The sequence below is a fragment of the Neodiprion fabricii genome, chromosome 1, assembly GCF_021155785.1.
Source record: "Neodiprion fabricii isolate iyNeoFabr1 chromosome 1, iyNeoFabr1.1, whole genome shotgun sequence".
In the NCBI taxonomy this organism is placed as follows: domain Eukaryota; kingdom Metazoa; phylum Arthropoda; class Insecta; order Hymenoptera; family Diprionidae; genus Neodiprion; species Neodiprion fabricii.
This window is the reverse complement of record NC_060239.1, coordinates 14,966,701-14,987,691: the sequence shown is the minus strand read 5'-3', so window position 1 is coordinate 14,987,691 and position 20,991 is coordinate 14,966,701. Positions and strand designations below refer to the sequence as shown.

Sequence of the window (20,991 nt, the reverse complement as noted above, 5' to 3'; positions counted from 1 at the left end):
CAGAAAACGAAAAAAAGTTTTCCGAAAACATTTTTCCCATTTAATTAGCACGTAAAAAAAGTTTCCAGAAAACATTTTTCCCGTTTAATTAACACGTAAAAAAATTTTCCAGAAAAAAAAAGCTTTCAGAAAATGAAAAAAAGTTTCCAGAAAACGAAGAAAAATTTCCGAACATGAAAAAAAGTTCACCAAAAAATAAAATGAGCATTAATCGTATCGAAAAATTATAGATTATTATTATTGTCATTATCATCATCATTATTATCATCATTTGAAGGCCTTTGATCACGGCAGGCGATGGTGGAGGTGTCCCCTGCTACCAGGGTCCGGCACTATCGACGTCGAGGCTGCTTGCAGCCCCTCTCTTCCGCAGTCTAGGAGGACCGCGATCCTCGCTCCTTTCAAGGTCGTCGCAAGAGCTGTCATTGCTCGCGTAGTTATGACCCCTGGATTTAGAGTTCGCATGATTGAGGTACGCATACGACGTCCTGGCGTGCAGCTTCAGGGGCGGCACAGCCAAAATATTAGTCCACTTGTGAAATCCTAGGACACAGCCGCCCCTGAAGCTGCACGCCAGGACATCGTATGCGTACCTCAATCATGCGAACTCAAAATCCAGGGGTCATTACTACGCGAGCAATGACAGCTCTTGCGACGACCTTGAAAGGGGCGAGGATCGCGGTCCTCCTAGACTGCGGAAGAGAGGGGCTGCAGGCAGCCTCGACGTCGATAGTGCCAGACCCTGGTAGCAGGGGACACCTCCACCATCGCCTGCCGTGATCAAAGGCCTTCAAATGATGATAATAATGATGATGATAATGACAATAATAATAATCTATAATTTTTCGATACGATTAATGCTCATTTTATTTTTTGGTGAACTTTTTTTCATGTTCGGAAATTTTTCTTCGTTTTCTGGAAACTTTTTTTCATTTTCTGAAAGCTTTTTTTTTCTGGAAAATTTTTTTACGTGTTAATTAAACGGGAAAAATGTTTTCTGGAAACTTTTTTTACGTGCTAATTAAATGGGAAAAATGTTTTCGGAAAACTTTTTTTCGTTTTCTGAAAACTTTTTTTCATTTTCTGAAAACTTTTTTTACGTGTTAATCAAATGGGAAAAACGTTTTCGGAAAACTTTTTTTCGTTTTCTGGAAACTTTTTTTCATTTTCTGAAAACTTTTTTTACGTGTTAATCAAATGGGAAAAACGTTTTCGGAAAACTTTTTTTCGTTTTCTGGAAACTTTTTTTCATTTTCTGGAAACTTTTTTTCATTTTCTGAAAACTTTTCTTCGTTTTCTGGAAACTTTTTTCCATTTTCTGAAAACTTTTCTCGTGGTAAACGAATAAATATGAATAATTGTTCAATATAATAATAATAAATAAATAAATAATTGATGAATACATGAATTTACACGGTATTCGAATTTTAAAACTTTGATTTGCTCAATATCGTATTGCTTGCGAAACGTCTCTGCTTCATGAACTATCGCCATGGGTGTCAAACGCATATATTTACAACGGTGCTATGCCCTCGGTTCCAGCCTACGGCTAGTTTATTGCGGGGTTGCAGCACACCCTCCAAGTTCTGATGCCTGTTTGCCCAGATATCGGTTGCATATTACCGTCTTGTCAACTCATGATCAATTTTTCAGTACATTGGAGCTAACCTCGCGTTTATTCACTACGTATTAAGCACTGTGGGGTTGATCAACTCTTGGTAAGCCCCTCAGACGGTTCTTATAATCATTAAACGTGATGTTATTTATCGTTGCAGTTTTCGCATCCTTGACGCGCTTACCCACTTTAACACCGTTGTCACATTTTTGTTTCATCCTCATCCGCGGGGGGGGGGAAGATGCGGCTGCTTCTATGAAATCTGTACTGACCCAGAGCCGTATACCTGCACATCTATACGTTGATCAATGCAACGAATTTCACAATAGCAAATTGAAAGCCCTCGTGATGCAGCACAATATCAACATGTATTTGACACTCAGCAACTCAAAGGCGTCGATATGCGAACGTTTTTAGTCGAACATTGAAAATATAAAATGTGGATGTGGCTTACTCTCCCAGGATTTCACGAGTGGATTAATATTTTGGGTTGATTAAATGAAGTCCTACAACAACACCAAACATCGCACGATTCGGATGAAACCGGTGGATGTTAGCACGGAGAATGAAAAACAGCTGTATCGTAGCGTGTACAAGCCTCGGCACATCAAACGAAGTGATCGAGCGCGGAAATTCAGCGTAGGCAATCGAGTTCGAATCAGCAAGTACGAGGATGTATTCGAAAAAAGCTATACACCCAATTGGATGACAGAAATATTCACCGTGAGTGAGGTGAAAAATACCAATCCACCCACCTACAAACTTGCCGATTATCAAGATCACCCCATCGAGGGGGGCTTCTACGAGGAAAAGCTCACCAAAGTGAAATATCCCGACGGCTACCTTGTGGAGAAAGTATTACGCAAACGGGGAAATCTGTTCTATGTAAAGTGGTTGGGTTTTGATAATTCGCACAATAGTTGGATAAATAAAACAGATATGTAACATAATTTGTATGTATTTTCCGAATTACAATAAAAGATTTTGAATATACAAATATTTCCACATTTTATCTCCTTTGTACGCACATGTGCCATACTCTGTACCACGAAAATAATAATAATAATAATAATGATAATAATAATAGTGATAATAATAATGATAATAATAATGATGATATGAAATTTTGCCATACGATTATTACACATTTTATTTTTTGGAAAACTTTTTTTCATTTTCTGAAAACTTTTTTCATTTTCTGAAAACTTTTCTCGTGGTAAACGAATAAATATGACTAATTGCTCGATATATTATTAATAATAATAAATAAATAATTGTTAAGTATATGAATTCACATTTTTAAATCCATTAAATATCGTATTGATGGTGAAACGTTTCCGCCCGATGGTGGGTCGTCCGAGGCGTCAAACATCAAATATTTACATCAATTCTATGTCTACAGTTTATCCTATAGCTATTGGGGGGCTGGGACAAACCCCCAAGGTACGGTGTCGGTCTGTCCAGGTATCAATTGCCGCTTGTCATCCTGCCAACTCAGAGCCAATTTTTTTTGTACGATCGTGCTTACTTCGTGTTTTTTGCTGCGTATTAAACACTGTGGAAGAGTCAACTCTTGGTAAGCCGTCAGACAGCGCTTATATAATCATCAAACGTGATGCTATTTATCGATAAATGTCTTACACCCTTGGCGCGCTTACTCACTTTTACGCCACCGTCATATTTTTCCCCATCCTCACCCATCGTAGTAAATGTGTACAGCTTTGCTCGCAGTCCCACAAACTCTGTCATAATTTTACCATTATTTTCATCCTTCGTTAGCCCTAGTTGTTTTTTGTTTTTAAGGGGAATACCATACACATTGTCGGGCGGATAGTCAGAGGTGTCAAACATTGTATCTACATCACGTTTGATGATATCGTAGATATTAGGCACATTGAATTGATAAATAAGGCTGTCTGTGTCGGTATACATCAATTTAGCTTGTTTATTCAAAAAGTTGGTTTTAATATAATTATAGTGGAAATCGTAGAGAAAGATTTTTGACAGATCTAGAATTGATGCGCCGACGTAAATAGGTTTGGCGAAGTGAGCTTTGACACGATTCATTTCAATGATAATCATATCAGTGCCAAATATGGTGCAGCTGTGAAAGTTTGCTCGAGCAATAAGCGTTCTCGCACCACCTCTTCCCTCCCATTTTGTAACCAATTTAACATCTTTATGATTTCGCACATTCTCCATAGTCTTGCCGAACACAGCGTTATTCATGAGTTTGTAAAAGTTTTTCTCAAATTCATTCCTAGATTGCTAACGCATGTCTGTATTGAGCGTGATGTAAGGCTCGAGCCATGGAGATTGCGCAAACTTCAAAATTCTATGCACTTTCGTTACTTTTAATCCTAAACTCAGTCACTGTTTCAAATTTCTATAGTGCAATATATACTTTGTTTTGGGGTGAAGGGTGGTCGCGAGTTTGGCATTTTTACTACCTGGAGGAGTAAAATGTTCGGGACAAAGAGGTAAGTCTTTGTGATTCTGGTGGAGTTCCATAGGGTAGTCCAAATCTACCTCCAGAAAGTAGCCGATCGGCGAATCGTCCGGATGGTTCGTTATATCGATGTGCTGATACTCCCACTCGAACGAACCGATTGGTAAATGCACGCTCATAGCTGCACCGTACAGGTTATTCACGTCAAAATACATGAGATACGATTCCGGTTTGTTTGGATCAAAATCTTTTCCCATGAATCTATTATTGGCCCGAGCGTGTCGATTGGAACATTGCGCTACGCCGCCTCGAATGGCTCTTTCAATAAATAACACCATTTCAGGGTTGTCTAAAAGTTGCAAATTTACATTAGTATGCTTGAGCATCGCGTCAAAAGCAAGTCCCGGTGCAGTGTAGTAGTGCAACGGATCTAAATTGTATGTTTTGAAGCAGCTGGCGTGGAAATTTTCGAAAATATCGGCAAGCAAAAGAACATCGGTCTTTAAATATAAATCTGAGTAGCTCCCCAATGACTCTAAATGGAATTCCCTCCAAACAGTTTTCGCGTGCTCGTAATCGGTGTCTGAAATATTTGCATCGCAGAGGTGCGAGTAGAAATGCTTCTTTGCAGGTAATCGCGGTTCATCGAGTTTCCCCCAACAATCGACGTATTCATAGGGAAAAACGCCTTTGCGGGTCATCAAACTGAACTGAGTCGGGTTATTATAAAATTTGCGTGTTATGTGTTTATCGGTATCGGTCAAATATGTGGAAAGTTTATCGATGCTGCTAGCCATGAATCGGAACGAATCAATGAATCTCAAGTGCATCATTGTTCCATCGACGCGTTTCGTGAAGGATATATATTTTTCCTTATTTATGGGTAGCAGTGTAATTTTACCGGGAAAAGTTGACGCGAGGGATTTTATTAAAAAGTGAGAATCGTAACCGGACAAATTGTGGAAAACTATTGGAATTGTGTGCGACTCTCTGAAATTCAAATTACACCGATTATGAGCAGGACCACGATATTTACCCGTGAAGTGACAGTGATCGTAACACTTTTTCTCCTCAGGGGTAAACGGTTTTTCACAAATATAACAATTCTTTGCGCGCATGTGACGATCGCGTTGCACTTGGGTAAGAGACTTCATCGGAATTATGTTTTTGATGCATGACTCTACTTGAATTGATAAATCTTCAAGCTGTTGCATAAACCAATCTATGCAATCGACACCGCGTTCACCGTGGAACTCCGATAAAGTCTCATCGTACGCGCAATGTACATAGTACGCTACACTGTGCGGGATATGCTTTTGAATTTCACAAGTCTTACGAGTTTCAAATTCATCCACAGGTTCAGGGATTAATATACATTCGAGATCGGCGTATACGACAAATGGAACGGTGCCTTTGTTTTGAAAATTGGAAAATACGAAATCTTTACACTTGGGAAACTCCATGCGTACTTTATTTAGCATAATACAATCTTGTCGATGATTGTCGTAGGCGTGTTTCACGCTAAAGTGGCACAAACATCTGTCACATAAAAACATTTTGTGTTCATGAACGGACAATTGTTTGCTCACCAATTGGGAAAGATCTTTAATCCAAGCAAAATGGAACTCGGTGCAAACTCGCCAGTCATATCGTCTTCCGGATTACTCTCAATCATTAGAAGATGGATCGTGTCAGTGTTTACGCTATGCAAATTTTTACTCAAATAAATTGGCACGATGACGCTTTTATTCGATTTTGCATGATGCGAAAAAGTTTGAGATTCTATACCATATACATTGATGCACAAATTATTCAATCTCTCAAGCTTTTTCACATCATGTAGAGTAGCAGGGAATTTGATACCTGTACAGTCCAACTCGGAAATATAGCGACGATAGTTGTCAGTCCTATCGGTGTGGCTGTTGACTGGGTGGAGGGCTGCTGTGACGGACCATAGAAGACATCTTTCGTCCTCGTTCCTCACGTTAATCACAGCCTTCTTATGTCGAATGTCCTGGGGCAGCTCGATGAATGTTGAAGCTCCCGCGGCGAGAGGCTGGTAGCGATTGATATTTACAGCGATGTTGAGGATCTCAATCATACTCCAGCCGGAATCACGTTGCTCGAAATCTTCCACCTTTGATAGCAGATCACCCCGTGCACGTGTAAACCAGCCATTTATATCGCTCGATGGGAGGAGAATCGCCACGTTGGAGGTGTTGAAACTCTTAACTTCGGTGGAGATCTTTTCGTGCTTGGCATTTTCGAATTTGCACGATAATATGAGGTTAACCTTCACATTTCCCTCCTCGCGCAGTACCAGCTTCAACTTCTCGGTGACGCCGCGCTGTACATCGTCCAGAAAGGCGTCCAAATTCTTGTGATGGAGATTTGCGACAACCCCCGTTCTGATTCGGCTGGCAAAAGCACTATCCACATCGTCCCACTGTACACCCGCAGGAGTACCGATATTTCCACCCGTCACCACTATGCGCTGCTGCAACTGCTTGATCTTCGTCACCCAAGATTGCAGGAGTGCGATCGTATGTTGGATCCGTATTTTCGCACCAACGGTTGTTCCTCGTTGCATGGAAATATCGCGCAGAACTTGGATATTCGCAATTCCAATATCAGCCCAATGACTGATGACAGCGTCATTCTCTTCTCCGGGTGGTTGCTCTCTCAGCAAACTGTACGTCCCTTCTATCTGCTCCGCAAGTCCCATATACGCTTCGACTGCCATGACTTTGACGTTGATATAAGCTGAACTTTGTATAACTTTTTTGACTTGCACGTATCGTGTAAGACTGACGAGTCTGCATCGGATGCGTTGAGCTTATATGTATATAGGCCGATAGATCGCAAGAATTTGGGAACGGTGCACACTGCGTTCTGCGCATATCGGAGGGAAAAATGACGTCGGAGACTACTAGGCCCAGCCTTTACCCATCCCCCCATCCCCAAATTTTTGGGTTTTATTGCTTTCCCGGCTCTGCAGAGATGATGAAATTCATGTAAAAAATGACGCCAAAGACGGCTGGGGTCCGCAGTCCCCGCCCCCACCATCCCTAAATTTTTGCGGTTTATCTGCCAGTTTGAAGTCACCCAGTTCCGCAGCTGCATCTTGCCTAAAAGCGTGTTGGAACAGGTTTTCACCCCCTCCCCCTCTCCACGAACCCACCGCCGCCTAATGTAGTTTTTGGGTTTTATGAGTCGTTAAGCAGCGTGGGCCATGTGGTGGGAAAAATCGGTCAACGAAAAGCAGGTAGCGAACAGTGTTTGGTGTAAGAAAAATCTGGGCCCAGAGCCCTTGCCCCGAATACCTACGTTCATGACGTTCGGCGGAAAACAAGTCTCGACAGGAATTATTTTGTGTGTGGGTGTGTGCGTGCGCGCGTGCGTGCGCGCGCGCGCGTGTGTGTGTGTGTGTGTGTGTGTGTGTGTGTGTGTGTGTCAAACCCTATGAAAATAGCCATCTCGCGGCCGCGAAAATGATCAACGGGCGTGGGGGAGGCGAGGGGGGAACAAGGGGGGTGAGCGTGAGAGAATGAATGAATATACTTCATTATGCCCTGGAGAAAAACTCCGTGGGCAATGCGTACATGAAAATATGATGTAATAAAACTTAACCTAAGAGCTTAAAACTAAGAAAAAGCGTACAAAATCAAAATGCAGAGAAACCGCGAGCACAAAATGTAAATAAAACATAGAAATAGTGTAAAGAAAAAGAGTAAAGGAAAAGGAAAAAAAGAGAGAGAGAGAGAGAGAGAGAGAGAGAGAGAGAGAGAGAGAGAGAGAGAGAGAGAGAGAGAGAGAGAGGGGGGGGGGGGGGGGGGGCGAACGCCGCGGATGTGGGGGGCTGTGGTCTAGGACCGGCATATATACACTACTATTAGGCATACATGGCAATTGTCTTTTATAAATCTCCTTGTCATATTCTCGTAGTGTTAATCTACAAGATCCACAGATTGACAAAGGATATCTCTCGTTGTTCTGATTAAAGTTAAGCGATAACACCTGTTTTATCAGTTTTTCTAGGTTGTCATTGATGACAAAAGAAGATTCATGGGTAAATACAATTTTTCTACCACACGGGGCACATTTTTTTTTTCTATTATCTTCATGGGTGCAGTTACTAGTGGGATTCATTTTGAAGGACAAAACGACATGATCATCACCCATTATCTATGGTTGCTATATATATTTCAAGTCGTTTTTCGCTTGCGAGGGGACTTTTTTTCATTATGCGCCACCTATCGGAAATCTTCAAAACAGATATTTGAATTGAACTTTGGAACCGCAGAACCATTCACCCTTGTAGCCTGATAATATTCAAATGAAAATTATGAAATTGGGATATTTTGTTTAAACAATTTCTGAGTTGTTTATTTAACTAATAATTGAATTTCTGGTTTAAATATTCTTATCCGTCTCTCATTTCCGTATATATTTGTGATGAGAGATGGTTTTCAAAATTCTCCAATTTTTGCACCGTAAAAATCAAATTTTCATTTTTAAATTGTTTTTAACAAATTAAATAATGTTGTTTGGCCCAAATTATCTTGAAGATAAGACTTAGGAGGACCTGATAATGTCAAACGAACGTGGTTTGAGCTCATAATATTGAATAGGTGAGCTGGGAACTTCGAGCGATCGATGGGCAGTCGAAGCTCTAGAGAATTCGTTTTTACATATATACAATTGTTGATAATTCGGAAGAAGGATCTGATAGGATTTTGATCCTTGCGAATTTTTAGTGTCCAGATGATACGGAAACTTTCTGCATTAGCCGTTTTCCCGGACATTATCATCGCACTTTTTCTCCGTTCCTGATCACCGTGAGCGGGAAGGTGAATACCGGACAGCATCGGGGCGATTTGGTCACGTTTGAGCCACAGCTCAATCTCCTCAAGGGAAAAGAGTATCAAACGTAAGACCTGTTTCATCGCTATTAACAAATATCAAATTATGTCATCTACGAGTGGGGTCGAATCGTTTTGGAAATGGAGGGTAGTGTAACGAAGTTGTGTTCACACTCCTTATATACCCTGGCACGACTGAAGTCCACATAATATTCATCAAATACGAGTATGTGACCATTTGTTCTTCGTGTAGTTACTCGGCCCAAAAATATTAATGAAATAATAGTCAGTCTCCAGACATAAACAGGAGTGCTTCGTGACAGAATAAAATCCACTCTTTCCATATTGTTTTTGTTTTTTGTAGGACTTCTTTGTCTCTCTATTTGCTTAAAACGCACAGAGAACTCTTTATTTTTCGTAAGCGCAATTCGTGGATTGCCCAATATTACAGTATTAACATTAAGATCTTGCGCATCGTACTTTTCTAATTACTATGAGAATAGCATGAAAAAAATTGTTTCTGCTCTTTCTGATTTTTATAACTTACTAACAATGGTATCGTGCATAAAATTTACAGACACATTTTTGCAGAGAATTGAACGCTCTTCAGATAAGGTTTTCCAGCATTTTATGATAAATCCACTCTTTCAAAAATTATATAAGAGACCTTTTCTGAAGAGCGTTCAATTCCCTACAAAAATATGTCTGCGAGTTTTCTGTGCGACGCATCGACAGCTAGTTATGAAAATTAGAAGGAGCAAAAACCATTTTTCCCATGTTATCCTTATGTAAAATAGAAAAGTGTGATGCGCAACCTCTAAATGTCAATATTCAAAGCTCAAATTTTAACAGGTGCATTTTTATATGTAAATGGAACTTTTGAAACTGTATAGAAATTAGATGAAATGTATTTTTTCAAACACCCATATATACATAATAGGGTAAGCCAAAAAAACTAACCTATCGAATGCATGGTCTTAAAAGGACCTATCTATTTAAAATAAAAAAAATTCTCCTGTTGGGAAAAATTTTCAGCTCAATTTTAAAAGGTATCCGTGGCCATTTGAAATTTTCCATTGAAATGACACGCAAAAAAAATGTTTAAAAATTTAAAAAAATCATTATGAACCAGATGAACAAGTCTTAAAACTTCTATAACGCTACGTGCCCATGCCGTAACGGTCGCGCTGAGCTCGTGAAATGAGAAAAAAAATCGGCTTTAAAATTTTTTACTGGCTAGGCGATTCATAAAACATAGATTGACTATAGGTGCTTTTAAAGAGCAAAAATTCCTCTGTAATTTCCACCTATTGCCAATTGAATATCGTGAAATACCGCGTTGCTATAGATAATTGAAAAAAAAATCGAAATTTACGTGTTAAATAAATGGGGAAATTTCAAATTCATTTCGCGAGTACTTAGAATAAAAATTAAGAAATCGTCTTTGGTGAGCATTCTTTTTTGGATGTTTAGAGTGATCTTCCGTGAATGGAGCGAAAAACAAATGGTCGTCTCAAACGAAGCACCCTAATATGTATACAGGATTGGGTGCTGAATCCCTGATGCCAAGATGGAGGTATACATATACAGAGGGTGAAGGGTCAAATCTTCATAGCTATAAAGGCATATTGTAGGATGAAGGGTTGAATTTGCAGAGGCATACAAGTATATATGTAGGGTCAACGGCTAAATCTACATAGTGATAAGGGTATATTCGTAGGGTGAAGAGTTGAATTTGCATACACATCAGGTCATATGTATACTTAGGCTAAAGGTTTAAATCTTCATAGCTATAAGAGCATACACGCAGGATAAAAGATTATATCCTTACAGGTATAATGGTATATAAATAGGATGAAGAGTTGAATCTTCATGGCTATAAACATGGGCATAAACGTAAGATAAAAGGTTGAATCTTCATAGGTATGAATGTGGAGATAGTAGAGAAAAGGACGGTTGGTCAAAGGAGGGCCTGGATTCCTGACACGGCGCGCGGCGGCAGCAGCGGTGGTGGCGAGATATCTTTACAATACAGAGAGCTATGATAAACAAAAATGCTCTTTTCGAAATGGTACACAAATAGAATTTTCATGATTTCTATTACTAAATGCAATTTCGGCAGCCATTCCACATAAGCCACATACCTCCTCTTTTGACGTGCTCATTTTTCTTTTTGTCCGAAACAAGCTTTTCAAAGTGTTGAAGTACGAAGTAAATTAACATTGATTTCAGTACATGATATGCCATCTCTAAATCCAAGAAGTAAAATCGCTAGATACACACAAACCGTAAACATGAAGGTCGTTTTGGTTGTGTAATCTGTTGTATATAAGCCGTAGGAAGGGATTCCATGGGTCAGTGATGATGCTGACCAGTATAATATGTACATTTAAAATAAAACATATACTATATTATATTGTGTGAAATAGAAAGGTGTATTTTGCTGTATACAATAACCTACTCCAGTCCCCTACGCATTTTAACACGGAGTACAAGTGCAAATTTAATCAACATTTTTTTAATTCTGATATACTCTAAATCTGAAACATGCTAAAAAAAAATTTGATTTCGCGCGTACTTGCACCCTAATAAGCTTGTCTTGGAGAAGAAAATAAGCCCCTCAAAAGATGAGGTCTGCAGCTTATGTGAAATGCAAGTGCAAACAAAATTAAAAATTTTATTATCCTCAAACACTCTAACATTTATATTCTCTATACATATAATATATATGTAAAACAGAGGCAAAATCTGTTTGAGGCTGAATCTACGCAAGAATAGGGCCTTTTTCCAAATATGACGGAAGTCGCGAAATTTTTTCTTGTAAGCCTAGAAGCTGGCGTCTGTTTCGTCGTCTCATGAATTGCAGATGTATAAGATCAGAGGAAAAAGAGAATCCAGGTGTCCCAGTGTCTCTGACTTTTTTCTACAAAGGACCACAAATACTGAAGCAGAGTCCGATTCATTCGCTCTATCAGACCATCAAATTGTGGATGCAGGGAAGTCGTACAAGTTTTTCTGGCCCCTAAAATTTGGGCACCCTCTTTTATAAAACTCCACTCAAAATTTCCACCCTGATCGGTGTGAAGTTCTGAAGGAACTCTGTGTCTACAAACAAACTCTCTGACGGACGCCTGACCTATAGTGAAGGCTTCTTGATTGGCAAGTAAAACCACTTCGGACCACTTGGTAAAATAGTTGACGATGACCAAAGCATATCTGTTTCCTGGTTGAGCTCCAGGGAGAGGGCTGAGAATGTCCATTACTACCCTCTCAAAAGGAGCTCCGGTGTTGTAAATTTACGGAGAACTGTGTCCTTTGGCTCAAGGTCTTTTTTTTCCGTGCAAACTTGACATCTCCGACACCGGTCTTCTACTTCAGCCCGACAACGAGGCCAAAAGTAATGTCCCCGGATCTTGCCTATGATCTTGTTCGAAGCGCAGTGACCGCCAGCAGAAGAATCGCGATGCAGGGCAAATACTTCAGGAACCCGATTTTTGAAAACCAAAAACTGCCATCTGATTTTTCCCAAGTTCACAGACTCCCATTTACGGTATAAAACTCCGTCAATCAAACGAATGTAATCCCATAGAGCACAGTCGATTTTTAAAACTGGCCTTTCCGAGGATACCAGTCAGGGATACCTTGCCAATCTGGGTGAGCCTGTGCTCCTTTCCAGGATTTAATGTGGACTAAGGTGTTATCTTTTTGTTGGGGAGATCTTCCAGTCTTCAAGGTCTCCTCCGACTGGAATTTTTTTTATTGAAGGAGGGGAGTCTCGGTACTCTTCCATGCGTGCACATGATCTACAATCTGTTGCTTCTTTCCAGGGTCTTTGGGACAGAGCGTTGGCGTTACCGTGTAGCCACCAAGCTACCTGACCTTCGTGTGAATGAAAAAAAGAGCAACTATGTCAACGAAACGTGATTGGTCCGTATCAAATATTTCCTCCGGGATAAATTGTGGTGAAAATGGACTACGGTTCTTACTACGATCAAAGCTCACGGCCGGGTAAGTCAATAATTTCTCTTTGTTAGTCTTACGGAAGACGCTACTATAATAGCTAGTTACTTTCTCCTGGCTTTCCAGAATTTGAGATGGAATAACGGGGTTTTTAACAAAGTTTTTCAATTGTACTTCAAATACGCTGACGGAAAAAATTCTGAATAAACTTGTGACTGCGTTTTTCATCATGTACTTCGACACAAAAAATAAAGAAACCAATGTAAAACATCGCCGTAGAATCTTGATCGAGATGTCAGGGAATGCCCCATATGTATCAAATTATGCAAAGTTATTCTTGTACCGATTTGGGAAGACCCGAAACTCGAGGTTTCGTCAAAAAAAAAAAAACGCCTCACAAGCAATTTAGGGTGTTTTGTAGCATAAACCCAAAACGACCGCTTGTAAGAAAGATAAATAAGGTTCTATTAAAATGGCTTGGATGTGGTCAACTCGAAAATTTTTCAGATGATTTATTGTTTTAAAAAATGTGTGTAATTGTATTACTTTTGATGCGGTATTTTAACTATTTCGATTCACTAACATCAGGCAAGTTATTGCAGAAAAACCACAAGAAATGTTCTCAAATACACCATCTTAGATTTTGCTCAATATTTATGGGAAATTCCAGCTGAACTCGACCCGGTTTGGCCCTCATGGATTCGGATTCAGTTCTCAATTTTTTTCGAAATTCTATTAGCCCACAAAAAGACCCTCAATTTTTTCAGATTTTCAAAATCAAACCATTTCGAGTTATGATTTTTTGTTCAAATCACCTTTCTTCAAAAATGACATTTTTCAAGAGGACGTAATGCAAAAACGTGAGGTCTGACAATAAAATTTCATAAAAATAAAATACTCATTTTGACTCTAAGTTTCGTAAAAAAAATGTTGAAAAAATGTACAATCTTCCCAAAGGTGATTTTTTTCTTCCTAAAATAAAAAAGATGATTTTTCGTCAAGTACGTCACAATTAATTTTGCTCAATTTTTTTTCATCAAAAGGTGTATTTATTACAAACATTTTAAGACCAGGATCAAGATGCCTGGACTTTTCGTTAAAAAGTTACAACGATTCCAATTCGAGAAAATCATTGTAATCCGAGATTCGACAATATGTACATCGCAAAATACCGAATAGCTTGTCTCGAATAACGTAGTAAAAGTTACTCATTCATTTTTTTTTTTTAGATCACAACACGTTTCCTATTCTACAGAGGTGGAGTACATTTTCACGGCCACTGCCCCATCTGCGCCTGGGATTACACAGTGTTGTTTTTGTATGCTTTTCAGGGGCCATCAAAGTTTGGTGGTTATAAGTGACTGCATGCATCACGATGCAATAGCGGTATACGTGTACTTAAAGATCAATATCGACTTTATCAAATTGATATCTGCCACGGCTAGAAGGATATTTTATTTTACTGATGGCGCCCCGCAGCAATTTAAAAATTTTAAGATTATCGCAAATGTCTACTATCACGAGGCAGATTTCGGGATTCTTGCAGAGTTTTTTGCCACAGCGCATGGCAAAGGGCCTTGCGACGGTCTAGGCGGCACTCTTAAACGACTCGCGGCACGAGCGAGTTTGCAGCTTCCGCCGGAGCAGCAAATTATCGCTCCCGAAGGATTATTTATGTGGGCTTCACAAGAAGCTGATTTTCCCGCTGTTTCCATTAAATACGTAACCACTACTGATTACGACTCTTCGAGAGACTTCTTGACCGAAAGATTTGCGAATACGAAGCCCCTGAAAAGCATACAAAAACAACACTGTGTAATCCCAGGCGCAGATGGGGCAGTGGCCGTGCAAACGTACTCCACCTCCGTAGAATACGAAACATGTTGTATTCTACAAAAAAAAAGAAATAAATGAGTAACTTTTACTACGGTATCCGAGACAAGTTATTCGGTATTTTGCGATGTACATATTGTCGAATCTCGGATTTCAATGATTTTCTCGAATTGATATCGTTGTAACTCCTTAACGAAAAATCCAGGCATCTTGACCTTGGTCTTAAAATGTTTGTAATAAATCCACCTTTTCGTGAAAAAAAATCGAGCCAAATTAATTGTGATGTACTTGACGAAAAATCATTTTTTTTATTTTAGGAAGAAAAAAATCACCTTTGGGGAGGTTGTAGATTTTTTCAACATTTTTTTCATGAAACTTTGGGTCAAAATGAGTATTTTATTTTTATGAAATTTTATTGTCAGACCTCACGTTTTTGCGTTACGTCCTCTTGAAAAATGTCATTTTTGAAGAAAGGTGATTTGAACAAAAAATCATAACTCAAAATGGTTTGATTTTAAAAATCTGAAAAAATTGAGGGTCGTTTTGTGGGTTAATAGAATTTTGAAAAAAATTGAGAACTGAATCCGAATCCAAACCGAGTCGAGTTCAGCTGGAATGCCCCTTATATATTTTTTTGAAAGTCAAAAGAGGTAACCTTTTCCCAATTGGCAATATGCTAATTTGCTCATTTTTTTTTTTTTTTTTTTGAAAATGCCAATTTTATTCATTTTCGTCAGCATTTACAGCATTATATGCCCTATATTATATAGGGTGAACGCAAAAGCTCCGCCACGAAAAAAAAATATCTGCTAACGAAGAAAATGGAAATTAGCCGTATTGACAGATACGCTAGAAGAAGATGCTTTAACTGCGGAGAAATCGAATCGCATCAAACATAGAGGGATCGGAAAGAAAAAAAGATGAATCGGGCAAAGAGAATCTCAAAGGTAAAAGGGCAAAGAAAAAGGTAAAGGAACAATTTCAAGTGCAGCAAAAAAGAATGTTTTAAAGATACGTGATAACGATTTAGATATACCTCTGGATTCTGAATAATCTTTTACGATACATTCTCATTCATCTTCTTTCAAATCGCTGAAAATTATGGAATATCTTCACTTTTTTAAAAGTAAATAATACTAAATACTAATGAATGAAAAACGTGTGACGAAAATGTTATGAGATTAGATGTTCACAAAGATTTATATTGTTTATGCACTTCAAATACTATTCAGTTTAAGATATCTCCAATAATGAATATCTTCGTTTTCTTAAGTATAATACTGAATTTGCGTTAATGTTTGTCAAAAAAATATGAGTGATCTTATGAATAGATACATTATTCTCGACTTGAAATTTTCATTTTTTACTCATATACGAATCACAAAGCGATTTTTCTGATATAGATGCTTGTAGAAACAAATGGTTTTAGACGGGCCGTGAACCACCCCCAAACTTCTCGTTCTTACACTGCAGGTTCCAAATTTATAGAGAGAAAAAAAGAATAATATCCAATTCGAATTTAAAACTACAGATTCAGATTCGTGATTACCATTATTCAAGCCCTAGAATACCATATTACATGAAAATTTTTATTTTTTTAATCTTTTTTATTTTGGAACCACTATGTAATAGATCCACCATTAACAATTTTAAAAGTCTGACCTTGGGTTCGTTATCGGCGACCCAAAAAACCTCTGCCTACCAATTTTTACCAGAATCGCAATATTCTTCAATTTTTTTCTGTCATATTTAACTGCCAATTTTGATTCCGCAATCTGACTTCAGATTCGTTATCAACCACCCAACCAACCGATGAGTACCAATTTTTATCAAAATCCAAATGTTTTTATTTTCCTTTCAGCTTATTGAATACATCAAATTTAAATTTTGCAGATCTGACCTTGAATTTTTAATTAGCGACCCAAGAACCCCACGGCACCAATGTTTATCTAAATTCATTCATCCATTCTCAAAATATCATTTTCACTTGATTTTTTGGAGTTTCGTTACTGAAATAATTGAAAAAATACTGAACCGATCAAAGCCAAAATCTGATCAGTTCAAAGTTTATAAAAGCCGCGTCGATTGAGACCAAAGTCATTGAAATCCGGTAATTCGTTCTCGAGATATCATCGAACAAAAAAATAGATCACCTGCATAAGTATGTACATACACACTAGGGTGGTCGTTAAATGTAATATCATGTTGGATGGTCATAAATCGACTTCAAATCTAGAGAAAAAATTTCTCTAATTTTTTCAGATTTTTATTTTGAGTCCCTACTGTATCGGCAGATCCCTGATTTTCTTTTTAATCGGAAAAGTAGGGAATTTTACGATTTTCGGTATCTCGCTTAATCACGGCGATTTTGGATGGGAAATTTCCTCAGGATTACGGAAAAAATAATTTAAAAAATCCTACCTGTTCACAAAGTTGTCAAAAATCGATTTTAATACCAAAAAGTTGAGGAAATTTGATTTTTTCAATACATAATACCGAGGCTTACCAATTATTATAACTGTTTATTAACACGACCTACTCGCTTAACGCTTACGTACCCTCATGAACAGCAATTGTCATTAATAATATCGCGCAAAAGTTATTAACATAGTGTTTAAGCAAATAATTATTCACTAATCATAAGATAATTCTGAAAAAATTCACAAGCATTCAGAAAAATGCGCAAATTTGATTCGTATAAGAAAAAAAGAGCCGACCAATAAATTATCGAATAATTATTTATCTCAACAATTTGTTAAGAACTTTTGGGCGATATTATTATTGATAATTGTTGTTCATAACATGCAAATTATTGTTAAATTTTTTAGATTTCTATTGAATCACGAAATACAATAATTCTGATCCAATACAATTTTCAGCTGGAAAGTGTCCAACACACACCCTTAAATAAAAAATAAAATACGACCATAAGGTCACTAAGGGCACGTAAGTGTTGAGCGAGTGGGTCGCGTTGACAAAAAATTATAATAATAAGCATGCCTCGGTTTTTTATATTGAAAAAATCAAATATCCTGAATTGTTTGGTATTAAAATGGATTTTCAACAACTTTGTGCACAGATGGGATTTTTGAAATTATTTTTCCGTAATCCTGAAGAAATTTCTTATCCAAAACTGCTGTGAATAGGCAAAATCCCGAAAACCGTAAAATTCCCTATTTTTTTAATTAGAAAGAAAATCAGGGGCCTGCCGGCACAGTAGGGATTCGAAATAAAAATCTAAAAAAATTAGACCATTTTTTTCTAGATTTAGAGCCGATCTACGACCATCCAACATTGAAATTCTAAAAAAAGCCACTTAACGAGCACCTGAATACAGATACACAGGCATCCATCCAAAAATGGTCGCGGGTGAACTTCTATAACTTGAAACCTCAAGATTCAGTGAAAACTCATCTTTTCGATTTCAGGGTGATTACAATAACTTCCTTTTTTCTCTGAAAACAGAGAAATAGGTAGCTAAAAATTATTACAACTCGCTTCAGCACTGTTACTTTCAATCCTTACGCGGAATAAAAAGTAATAACGCGTCAGATGCAAAACAAAACCTAAAACTTACTATTCTGAAGTGATTACAAGTCATTGGCATATAAAGTAAAACTGGAATAATCTAGAAGCAATATGCCGTAAAAAATAATTGAAATCTCAAATGAATCAAGCACTTGCGCACTGAAATGATTTTACCGGACAACGGGTTGTATCCTTTCTGGAATCGTAGGCCGACGGTCGAAATATTTTAGAATGCCTCTAATAACGATAGCTATATTTCTGATGCGCTGACAAGCAAAATCTGTTCAGTGTTAAGTAACAGCTCATTCGAAATATTTGCAATGGTCGAAAATCTATTATGGTATTTTCAATCATGTAGGTACTGACGCACACGTCCAGCGTGATAAAATCTTTCATCCTCAAAGTGGATGTTTATTTTGGGAAATCGTATCCCGATGTGAGGATAAGTTAGTATAGACAACGTATTGTTAGGTTTAATTTGTATATATAGTACAAAAATAGAAATTCTTGCCGCACCCTCGAGAAGAGTTGGAGTAGGCGCAACTAACCCGCTATCCTAGATCTACGTGGTAGGAGAAAAAGGGCCAATAAGATGATCTCAAATACTATGTAAGATCTCCTATTTCGAACCGCTGTAAGCACAAGTATCAGTGATCCCCTCATTGTGGGAGGGATCACGGTTGACACCCATTTTGGAAATGGAGTGGGGAAGCCGGCGCCCCACTCCAAACTCAAAATCGAGATCCAGTGGTGGAGAAGTTAACCCGATCTCGCTCTCTTAACCCCGGGACGTCAACTCAACCGGTTGAAGGAAAATACTCCAGCGAGGCCCTGGAGGACTGACAACCCAAAACGAGACGATCATCGACTCGGCGGACTCCCGTCATCGCTAGAAACCTCCGGTCCCGGGGAGAGAGCCACCGAGGGACTGACCATACCGACGATTAATACGATAAGTTGAATCCAATCCAAAAATAGCTGAATTTTTAACATATTTTGTGACGTCTCGTCAAAGTTGAGAAAAATCGACCGCCAATTCGTTACAATCTGTTTTGAGATGATACGAATGGATGGAATGTGTGTGTATGTGTGCATGTGTGGTATTTATTGTTAATCCATGACAAATTTCCAAAAGTCAAATTCTACAAATTGGTGTGATCACTTTTTATATGATACGAATGGATGAATGTGTGTGCGTATGTGTGGCAGTTATGGTTAATAAATGAAAAAGAAAGAAAGTAAAATTCTATAAATTGGTATTTATTGTTAATAAATAAAAAGACAGAAAAACAAAGTCTTACAACTATTTACACATATGAAACTTCCTCGTTGATCCAGATCTCACGAAATTGGGAAGAACCAATTAGGAAGTTCATTAGAGACTGCAAACTAAAGACAGGACTCTTATAAAAGCGTAGCATAATTATAATTAAGGTGGTTTCTTAAAATCCTGCCGTTAGAGCAATTCATGAAAATTTTCCTCACGAAACACTTCTAAATCAACTTTTCAGCGAGGGAGTTTTTATCAAAATTTCGAAGAGTGCAGATCTCAAAATGTAGTTTCATTTCCTATTGTTACAAAGCATTGATCTTTGATGATAAATTCGTATCAAATCATTCAAAGTGTGAAGTGCGGAACTAATCGTTCAATTCCAAGCGTTGTTTCTTATTGAATAGCATCATTTCTTTTCTTCTCCATGACTATGTTTACTAAGCTACTACCTTAAACCAATTATTTTACAATCAACTTTTGTTACTGTGTTTGATCTAAATTGTGAATAAAATCAATTTATAATCTTACCAACTATTATTCACTTTCTTAAAGGTGTTTTATTCAAAACATGGACATTATTAAGCAGTAAAGCTCGTGTCCAGCTGCTGCCGAGCATGCAGAACTGGCACAGCAAAATAATCCAGATGGATTAATGCTGACAATGAGTGACAATTCTCGAAGCCCATTCGCGCTTGGAATAAACTGTAAGTTCCAACATTTTGAAGAGAGAAATATTCAGCGTTGATCTGAGCTAAATCGTGTTTACAGATTGGTCTTAGATTTAATGTTGAATTGTATCACGAGTTGACTTTTCTTCAGAAAACTAATATTCAAATCCAATTCGTCACAATGCAGGAGTTTATGAGTAAAATTTCAAATTTCATTTTGCGGGATATTCGAATTTTTGAGACATTATTTTGGTGCCGTCATTTAATTTGCTAAGGCATCCGAAACCCATCGTTCCTATTTTGTAAAAACTTTTATATTTTATTGCTATTACTTTAATAAATTATTCTGATATAGTTGTAATGGAATATGAAATGACAGTTTGAATATTCATTGTAATCATAATTCATCATTCTACTGTTGATAACGTCAGACATGAGTTAAAGATAATTTTGATGAAATTCAATGTGGCCTGTGAGGGTGATACGTATATTTTACATACCAAATCATCCGCCAAAATGAACACAATATTGGGATTCTTGGAAAAAACTGCAGGGATCACGGTGAACAAGATTGTCAATAATTCCATCGCAATATTGTGGATTACACTAATATATTATGTAAGTCTTACGACAGCCAAACTGTAAGAAATAACCAAAAGAGAGTAAACTACTGTTCAATAAATATTTCTACGCATATACGTAATATAAATCTCTCTGGCAACGAAAAGAATTGTTCAATCAAATCACGGAACCGCCCACTGTGAATTTATAACGCGCACTGCCGCAACTATTTAGTATGCGAT

At 37.9% G+C, this 20,991-nt stretch overlaps 1 protein-coding gene across 2 annotated transcripts in view; it reads right to left on the bottom strand.

Moving 5' to 3' along the window:
- LOC124188024 (arylsulfatase J) overlaps positions 1-20,991 on the bottom strand; it is an 850,127-nt gene extending 829,136 nt beyond the window's left edge. For both annotated transcript variants that reach the window (XM_046580288.1, XM_046580289.1), the window contains exon 1: positions 20,689-20,991. In XM_046580288.1, the coding sequence (XP_046436244.1) occupies positions 20,689-20,775 (87 nt within the window). In that variant the 5' untranslated portion in view covers positions 20,776-20,991. The remainder of the gene's footprint in view (positions 1-20,688) is intronic.